The 9,965-nt window shown below is 48.1% G+C and overlaps 1 protein-coding gene across 1 annotated transcript; it reads right to left on the bottom strand.

Moving 5' to 3' along the window:
• Positions 1-208: 208 nt before the first annotated feature.
• LOC123160434 (auxin efflux carrier component 2) lies at positions 209-4,217 on the bottom strand. The gene is made up of 7 exons (XM_044578249.1): positions 2,826-4,217; positions 2,510-2,694; positions 2,096-2,408; positions 1,305-1,390; positions 1,041-1,198; positions 824-900; positions 209-719 (listed from the first exon to the last, which is right to left on the bottom strand). The coding sequence occupies exons 1-7, from the start codon at positions 3,836-3,838 to the stop codon at positions 653-655; spliced, it is 1,899 nt and encodes a 632-aa protein (XP_044434184.1). The 5' UTR covers positions 3,839-4,217; the 3' UTR covers positions 209-652.
• Between the last annotated feature and the right edge of the window lie 5,748 nt (positions 4,218-9,965).

Below are 9,965 nucleotides of genomic sequence, written 5' to 3'. Positions count from 1 at the left end.
ATTCGTGAAGCACTTGCCTTTGGACTCATCAATGCAAGCCACATAACGCCTTTACACATCAATAAATTAGTTAACAACGCTATAAACTAGATGGAGGTTGAGAGTTTAACTGAAGAAGATTTCACAGTTCAGAGATCTGTCCAGGCAGGAAGTATGCTGAAGCATCTAGCTCTCCCCCCCAAAGCATCAGAGTGATCTTGCCATGCGATGTGGGAACCGCATGTATTAGTTTATCCAGGGTGAGATTACAAGTTACATTTACCTTGGCATACACTTGTAGCCAAATCAGGCAGAAATTGTGCAGATCATGTGTCACTGGACAGAAGAATCAACTGGTGGAATCTTAGTTTAGTAGTAACTTGTCGATTTAACGGTTGAACTCTTCATACTCAAAGCCCTAGCCTTTACTTTGGATCTAAAACAGTAGTAAAAATAATATAAAAAATTAAAAAAATGGAACCAAGGATATCTTTATCTGTCCTTTGAATTCCTGTCTAGGGTCCTACTTAGTTCTCCCTATCCTTCTGCTTGGTCTCATGCATCTTCAGGTCTTCAGGACAGCCCACAAGCATGTTCAGTTGCCATTTTCTCTCTAGAATTCTACTTCTCCCTACCCGAAGATTTGCAGCCTTGGTTCTTCAAGATTATGAATCTATATCCCAAGGAGAACGTAGTAGAGTATCGTGATCGGGAGCGCCACGAGCATTCCAAAAATAACCCTGAAATTTCAGAATCATGCATGCAAAATTTAGTAAAAGAAAACAGGTTCAGTTTTACTCAGATATATATTAGCAAAAGATTGAGAATATAATGGCTAACTTACGCTGTGCTAAGTATTTGAGGATGGCAATTGTACTCCTTGGCGAACACAAATGGAACAATTCCTTGTGGAAGTGCTGCCTGTTGAACAATCACATATTCAAAATTAAGATCATCGTCTCAATAGATTCCACATTTATCAGACCCACTATTGTGTGCAAATTTAATTGGGTATGACTTTGGAGTTAAATTTAGATTTATGGTATAGTTTCTGTCCAAACCTGGACAATGGCAACATGTAGGAGCACTCCCCGGAGCCCGACGGCGATTGAGGTCGCGGCGATCACCGCCGGCCCAGTCAAGAACCTCACTGCCATTGCAAATGTGGCGACAGACTTCCCGCAAGAGATGATCTTTGGTTGCAGAGCCATGAAGAGACCTGGATCAATTGCATAGGTTACCGTTAGCATTTTTTGGAGCAAATGAGAAAGAGAAAGGCACATAATCTGTTATGAATAGACAACAAAATGTCAACGCTGTAGTACCTAAGCTGAACATAGCCATCCCTAGCCCTGCATCAGACAGGATGGATATGGACCCCTTGATTATTGTAGGCATCTGAATGTTCCACCTGAAATATTTTGAAGAGAAAGTTTGGATAATCAACATATATTACTAGCCAAGTAGCGTTTGCATTGAACCATCAACGTGATTAGAGACCCAAAGCTGTAGATGCATGTGCCCCTCTCTCCTAGAAATGCCCTCTGCTTCCTCTTAAGTTTCCTCCAGATGTGAAATAAATAGGGCAATGATATGGATGCTGCAGATATCGTCTGTACGTACAGTGTACACGCGATGTGTCGTGCACCAGCCGTAGATGAGAGTACATAGTTGCATTGTTAGTTTGTTACTGGTCATCATGTCATGTGTGCAACCGATCTGGAACTCTATGGATGCAGACAAGCACGGCATCCGCATGCAGCTGATTTTCTAGATTTGCTCTGCTGCTACAGGGCTCCAGGCCAGGTCTTGCATAAGACCTGCATCTGCAGCTGCACCATGCATGTGCCGGCCGGCGGACCAGATCCAAGACCGACGTGATTATCATGTGCTCTCACATGCATCCATGGGACAATAATAAGCAATCTATCATTAGTGTATAGTTAATGGAGACAGAGCAATGTCAATCTAGACTCGAATCCAGTTTAGCAAACTAACTAACTTGATTTTTGTACGCAAGCACTAATTCTGAGTTCTGATGCATGCATGCATGAGTTGACGAGTGAATTGATGGACGGATGCAGTTTGCCACAGAGTGATGGGATTGTGATTGTACCTGAAGGAGACGAGTGACCAGACGAGGCCGATGAGGCTGGAGTAGGTGTTGGGGTTGCGGATGAGCTTGCGCCACACCATGATGAGGATGAGCCGGGTCATCACGCTCGCCGGCGGCATCGGGTGCGCCGCCTCCTCCAGCCCGGGCACGTCGGCGCCCTTCTTCCGCGGGGCCACGTAGGGGGACCCCGACACCGGGAACTTGGCGCCCAGCCCCGTCGCCGGGCTCTTCATCATGCCGTCCTCGATCTCCACCTCCACCGCGCCGCTGCTGGCGTCCTTCTTCATCACCGGCGTCACGCTGCCGCTCACGCCTGAAGGCCGACGCGTACACAGAATAGTGCACAGTGTGTCATGGAGTGATGCATGGTGGCAACCTTGATCTGGACGGAGGAATCACGTGTTTGTAACGTACCTCTGGGTGTGGCGCCGTCTCGTGGCGTGGCTGCCGCCGGCGGTGCGGCGGCGAAGTCGGTGGACGCGGCGTGGTTGACGGCGTTGCGGAGGTTGGCCTCCGACACGGGCGACGCGCTGGAGCTCCACACGAACATGTGCAGCTCCTTGTTCGAGTTTGAGTTGGAACCCCCAAGCTCCTTCTTCCTGTTGCACATTATTATCCCAAGGAATCCACAAGTCAACTCCAGATTCATCCAACACAAGATCCAAACAAGAACTGAAGACAATTATTCATGTTCATATGGTTGCATTTGAGTGTTGTTGGTGACACGTACCGTGGCGCCGGCATCATCATCCCGGGGTTGGGCGCGGGGTAGGGCGCAGCCGCCTCGCCGCCCTTGAACTTGTTGGCCACCTGCTCGTCGAGCCCCTGCCCGCGCGCACCACCACCTCCGGCGACGGGGGGCTGGCCCTTGGGACTAGCCAGCTTGCTCCCGTTGAACATGGAGTAGAAGTCGGACTGGTTGAAGCTGGACTGCCTCGGCGTGGGCTCCCGCGACGTCTGCAGCGAGTAGATCTCCACGCCCGTGAGGTTGGACGCGCGCGGCGTCATGGCGTTGGACGCGCCACGGTAGATCCCGGAGCGCCCGGCGCCGTGGCCGCCCGTGGTGGACCCCGACGCGGACCGGCGGATGACGACGTGGACGCGGCCGTCGCGGCCGACCTCGGCGTCGGCGTGCAGCGCCTCGCGGCCGTTGAGCGAGACCACGTCGGAGTCGACGCGGAAGGAGGCGATGCTGGCGCCGACGTCGGGCGGGAACTGCTCGGAGATGAGCGCCTTGGCGCCGCGGTACTCGAAGAGGAAGAGCATGAGCGTGTACCAGATGACGCTCTGCAGCACCACGATCTGCACCATGAGCGACCCCGAGAAGTCGCCGTACATGGCGCGCAGCAGCGGGATGCCCATCACCAGCGTGTTGGGCAGCGTCGCCAGGGAGAAGAGCGTGATGGTCCAGTCCAGCGACGACGCCTCGCCGGCCTCCGTGCCGCCGCGGCACCGGTACCGGGACAGCACGTTGTGCCACACGGCGAGGGCGGCCAGGATGACGAGCTTCTGCAGCGAGTCGGCGGCCAGGAAGCGGTAGTCCATGGCGTAGGGGTCGTTGGTGGAGATGAAGTGGAAGGAGAGGAGCGGCACCGCGAAGACGGCGACGAAGCGGTTGATGCCCGAGCACTGGTCCGGCGTGAAGATGCCCCACCACCGCACCGACCCGTACGCCATGAACATGGCCACGTACAGCGGCACCACCGCCGCCAGCACGTCGTAGATGTCCTTCCCGGTGATCATCGCGACGAGCTAGCTAGCTAGATCCCAACGGTTCCTCGTGGGATCTCGTCTCTGCTGCTGGGGATCGATCCAGGTGACCTTAAGAGTGTGGGAAGAGAAGTAGAAGGGTGGCTATATAGGAGAAGATCGTTGAAATGGTTGTTAATTTAATTTAAGTAAGTGGTACGTACCCTACACTGGGCTTAGATTATGCTAAGCATGGTGCATGTGTGCGGGGAAAGATTCCAAGCTAGGGGACAAGGCACGTACACTTGCACGCATTCAATCAATTGGTTTTTGTTTAGCGAATTTCATTTTGTTCTGGCGGTGATCAAATGTATAAACACTTCTACTACTAGCTAGGTTGTGTAGGAGACATGAAGACTAGCTAGGCTTCCTGGCTGGTTGGAAGAACCAAGCTGGTTTTTCTCGAGGCTAGGGGCAAAACCCTAGCCGCCGCCCATCGTGTACCCCTCTCATCGCCGCCAGGGTGCGGCAGCGGGGAGGTCATGAACTCTTGACCAGAGCGCCTACTACGGAGGCGCTAGGGGGTAGTTGTGCGACGACGAAGATGGTCGCTCGAGCGGCGGTCTACGTCAAGCAGTGTGCGACGGTGGTGTTGTTGAATCCAGTGGCACTCTTCATCGGTGGCCCGACATGACTAGACCACCAGAGAAGAGCGCGCCAATTCATGGCTCTGGACGGCAGTGAGCTCGACATCAGACCCAAAATTGTAGTACATCAGCAAGGGTGTTATTTTTCAGGATTTCTTTAGGGTCTTGGTGTTTGGTTTGAGGTGGCGAGATGAAGGTGTTGCCCCAAGGTAGGAATAATGTTCTTCCCGCCCTATTCCTGTTTTGTTGGTGTGCTTTGCGCCAGCAGAGGGCATGTGGAGCCGTGTCTCCGGCGGGTCTTCCAGTATCGGGTTAGTTTAGGTTTCTAGTGGATCCACCTAGATTTGGCCGGTTTTCGTGGCCTTTAGACTTACTACAGACCCTTATCAGTGTTTTGTTTTCTCAGGGGCGACAATTTGTTTGCAGATCATGGCCGCTGACAACTCTGGGTCAGCATTGATGACTACCAGGTCACTACTTCTATAAGCTCTTGAGTTTTAAAAAGTTTTCTCTACCAAGGGGCAGGCCCAGAGGCGGCCTCGAGCTATGCTCACGGCGCGCCACCGGTGGATACGCGAGGAAAAAGACTTCGGCATCCGCAAGATTTTGGACGTAATCTTTTTTCTGTAAGGCTGTGTTTGTAAGGACATGTGATATTCTCGTCATGGATCTACCGTCCACCGCTACTTTGAGATTCATGTTTTTTTCTTGCCAACATTTGTCTTGTTTCAGAGAGTTACCTAACGTTTCACTGTGGTCATCCTCTTGTTTGAAAGCCCAAAAAAGATAAGAGGGCGCTTATTTCAGACTGAATTTACCGATATACAATGAAACATATTGATACATGTTGAAACAAGGAAATAGAAACTAGTGATGTCCAGGGGACAAGGTGCGTACGCTTGCACGCATCGGATTGGTTTTGGTTTCTTGCGGTGATCAAGTGTAAACACCAGCTACTAGGCTACTAGCTGGTTGGAGCCAAGCAGCTGCATGTGGGTGTGTGTGTGGATCAAGTGATGGATCTGATGGATGCCGGAGACAAGACTGAAGCCTCTAGATACCACTTGCCAGAGTAGACATGGCATGGACTCGGCACATAACGTAGCAAGGTAGCTAGATGTCCAGATACGACATTACGAGGCGTACTACGTGCTTTGGATGCATTGCATGAATTTGCCAGGAACGTAGGCCCCGTGAGCCGGCCAAGTCGTGTAGATTGTAGAGTCACGCAACCTTCGAAAAGTCTAGGGGCCGTGCATGATTGCCCGCGTCTGTTTAGCCGAGTCGGGAAAAGGCGTGGCTTGGTTTGGTTGCTCTCGTTTGTGGGAGTCTGCACGAGTGACCGAGGACACAATAATGCAGCCTGGTGATCCATGTGGTTGAGAGCAGATTTTGCATATCTGCTCATCAGATATCTCCCTGGTCCCGGAGAAACGGACGAAGCTGAATTTTTTTGTTTCGATTTGGTATAAGAGCATTTACACCGGGACTTGGTAAATCCGACCTCTTAAACACGTGCGGACGCGTCCGCGGACAGTGACCGCTCACGCCTTAAATATTTGATTCTACAACCAGATACCTTGGATTAGAAACCTCAAATTCATATTATTACATGCAACATAAACCGATCCTTAAGCGGAGCTCGTCCGGCTCCGTCGTGCCCATGTCCGACTGCCGGCTGCGCTCCCCATAGTGTTGGTTCGGTCGCCAGCAAGGTAGAGTAGGGCATGGGACATGAGATGGCTCACACCACTCAAGGCATCGCCGTCTACCATGCCCTACTCTTTCTCATTGGAGCCCGGGGCCCGGAATCCCGACGATGCCGGTGGACGTCGAATCGATGATGGATATGCCATGTAGAGCCGGCGACAACCACCACGACGTGGTTACGGCGCCCGGACTGGTACACAATACAGGGCGCCGAAGAATGCGACTCTGCCTCGCCGACGTCCACCGGCGCGTCCCGCACTCGCTACCTCACACAGCGAACACACCGCACCATGTTTGCATCAGACGACCCTCATGGTGTGTCCATGGTCTTGATACATCCCAAACGTATCTATTTTTTCAAACACGTTTGCTCTTATTTTGGACTCTAGTTTGCTCGAACTCTACTCGTTTACAGCCCTACAAGAGAGATATCAGAAATATAAAGTACAGTTGCTAAAAAAATACAGTATAAAGTACAGATACCGCGAATTAACTCCCAGGAGATATGCCCCCTTCGAAAGTAACCCGCAGAAAATCCCCGACATGTTGTGTCGTTCACGAGGTAGAGACTGGTACAGAGAGTATACTTCCTCCTCTCCTCTTCTAGGTTCATGTGCTCAGACACAACGGCCACAAGAACCTTTTGAGCAAGGTACTCAATGTAAGCGTACTCAAAGCGATCACATCTTCCTGACGGTGATTAGTTTACTAACGTGTGGTCATGGCCATTTTTGACTAGTACCAAACACCACACGACTTCAAGCTGCTTATACTAAATAGTGTTCACTTGATGCTGTTGCATGCCGTTAGAGGTGGAGCAGCTGGTTTTGCAGCCATGGCGTTGACATGAAACGCAGGGCAGAGGGTGCGAATCCACACACCACTGGATGGGATCCCGGCTTGAGTTGACCCACCAACAACCGTAGCAAGCACGAGAGGTGTGTCCGGTCAGACCGTCGGACCGACGATAACTTTTTTCCACTTCCACACTGGCTGGGCTTATAGCTTGAGCCAGCCAAGTAATTAAGTTGAGGTGTCATGTGGTTAGCATATTTAACCGCGGCATGCCGGGTGCACGTCGGGCAAGGCAGGCCCTCGGGGGCAGACCGTGTCGTTGCCGCGGCAGACACCCGCATGCAGGCGGTCACCGCCGCCGACGAACACGGCCGCCGTTCGGACAGTCTGCGTGCGTATGCATGGACTACGTGCACGAAGTCGTCGTGAAGAAGAACCGCAAGTGGTCCGTACGTGCGGTGTAACGTTGGGGTTGTCTGGGTGGGGCTGGCGGAATCTTTGATTCGACGCGGCTTTCACCAGTCGATTTGAGTAATCGGTATCAATAAAAAAAAGTAACCCTAAAAAAAGATAGAAAAAAAGAAGTTCATGTGTGCCTTCCACGCTCCACCCCACTCCACCAGAGATAGAGATGATGTTATTAGAAGCTTTCGGGTATTTTAAGCTTTTTTACAGTAGCATTTTAATTACTCCTATATGTAAGTCGCTTGAAAATTGATTTTGGGTTGGTCATTTTTTTTTGGTATTAATTTCTGCTTTGAGATTCGTGTTATCCCTTTTTTCTGGTCTGTTATGTTAGTTGTTTTGGCGGGTTTCCCATTAAGCATGCAAGGCGCACTAGATACATAATGCCTCATCCAAACGGATGATTGTCATTGATAAGACGGGTTCGTGGTATGTTGATACTAAGCCGCTTCCCCTGTAGTTGTTAGCTTGCTCCTTCCCCCTCCCTCGCTACTTAAAAATTGGCCTGCCAAAGTAGCACAGGCTTCCCCTTCCGGTTTTGGAAAGGTTCTAGAAGCTTCCCAGGCCGGTTTCTCATTTTTAAAAAAGTTTTTCACTTTCTTTACTTTTCTATATTTTCTTTTTCCTTTGTTCTTTCTATGTTCGTTCTTTTCCTTTTATTTTTCCTTTCCTTTCTATTTTGTTTTTATTTACTTTATCATATTTTCAAATTGTATTTCAATCATGAACATTTTATCGATTCATGAAGACTTTTTTATTTGTGAATATTTTTTTGAAACCATGAATTTTTTTTAATCGCAAACATTCTTTTATAAATTTGTGGTATTTTTAAAAATCATTAATATGTTTTACAAATTTGTGAACATTTTCTCAAATCATGAACATTTTACAGAATTTGCAAATATTTTTTACAAATTAGTGAGCATTATTCTGAAATTTTAACATTTTTTATATTTGTGAACTTTTCTACATGTCAGGAATAATTATTTAAATCGTGAAAAAATATTCAAAATCACGTACATTTTTCTGAATTCATGAAAATATTTACAAATTCGCGAACAGTTTCAGAAATTCGTGTTCCACATTTTTTAAATTTGGAAACATTCTTATGAAATTTATGATAATTTTTTAAGTTCGCAACCATTTTTCAAATTAATGAATATTTGTAAATTTGGGGGGTTTTGAATTGACGAAGATTTTTTTCAATCACAAACAATTTGAATTTGTGAATGTTTTCCAAATTGGAGAAAAACAATTTGAACTCCCAGACATTTTTTAAATTTTGTGAACATTTTGACAACCTAAACATTTTTTAATGAAGCAAGAAAAACAAAAATATAAAAAAAGAACGAAAGGATGAAAAACTGGGACCCTGACCCCACACGGGCCGGCCCAAAAGGATACACTATGATGCGCCCCGCGCGTCCTATGCACTAAATACGAGCTCCCTTGTTTTGAGCTGAGTTTTTTGGGGTAACCACATAATTGGGATGGGCAATTTCTAAATAACAAACTTTTGGGGGGGGGGGGAGGCCATCATGGCTAGCTTTATTAAATCACAAAATAATTACACCGTTTACTAATTGGCTGATAACAAAACCCGAAGGTTCATCAGTCCAATTATCATCACTCTTATTACAAAAACTGAATTTAGCTCGCTCATGAGCTACCGAATTAGCATCATGATAACAATGTAAAAAGATGTCCGTCCCTATTGAAGTTGTTGTATCAATGCATTCTGCAAATATTGCAGTTGTTGTATCCCACCATTGATTTTGCCCCTGGCAATAATTCACCACACTCAAAGAATCAGATTCCGCTTCAATTCTGTTAAATCCCAAATTGTTTGCCAAGTTTAAACCATCTCGCATTGCTATGGCCTCAACTGTCGATACATCAGCTGCCACCGGAATGAATCTACGTTGAGCAGCAATAAAACGGCCTTTATCGTCCCATAGGACAGCACCTGTCACCCCGGATCCCTCCTCTGCATGGTAGGAAGCATCTACGTTTAATTTGATAAATTTCGGTTCCGGGGTCTTCCATTTATGCTCCGTCATATCCTTGTTCCGACTGGCAGACTTCATAAAATTTGCAACAATCGCCAGAACTTAACTAGTCCATCGAAAGGAAGGAGGACAAGAATCATGATGTGTATGTCGTCGTCGCAACCACCACAGATACCAACATCCGGCGGCCAGTACCTCCTTATAGTTCAAACTTGGCATAATATGCAAAGGTCAATCTGGTTCTAGAAATAAGAACTCCAAGATTGCTGATCCTGACCGATGCACTTGTATTGCTTGATTGATGCGCTCGAGGAGTCCTAACCCCGACCATAGCTTTTTTGCGATCTCACACTGAAACAACGTATGTCTCATATCCTCCGGAGCATTGTGGTAAATCGAACGTATGTCATTGATAGGTATATGTCTATTTGCCAGTATAGAGTTTAGCGGGACAATACCACAGAGAGCATGCCAACAAAAAAAAACTGAATTTTCCTCGGCACCTGCATCTCCCATAGTTGCTTCCAAATCACCGCTTGCATGGCACTAGTAGAT

The sequence above is a fragment of the Triticum aestivum genome, chromosome 7B (genome assembly GCF_018294505.1).
Source record: "Triticum aestivum cultivar Chinese Spring chromosome 7B, IWGSC CS RefSeq v2.1, whole genome shotgun sequence".
Classification (NCBI taxonomy): domain Eukaryota; kingdom Viridiplantae; phylum Streptophyta; class Magnoliopsida; order Poales; family Poaceae; genus Triticum; species Triticum aestivum.
The sequence above is the reverse complement of the archived record's forward strand: the minus strand, read 5'-3'. Positions and strand labels throughout refer to the sequence as shown.

Excerpts from the sequence above, each read along its gene's own strand:
- LOC123160434 (XM_044578249.1), bottom strand. The coding sequence starts at position 3,838 with ATGATCACCGGGAAGGACATCTACGACGTGCTGGCGGCGGTGGTGCCG. Across the intron at positions 2,695-2,825 it reads ATGATGATGCCGGCGCCACG|GAAGAAGGAGCTTGGGGGTT; the intron begins GTACGTGTCACC and ends AATGTGCAACAG. Across the intron at positions 2,409-2,509 it reads AGACGGCGCCACACCCAGAG|GCGTGAGCGGCAGCGTGACG; the intron begins GTACGTTACAAA and ends GTCGGCCTTCAG.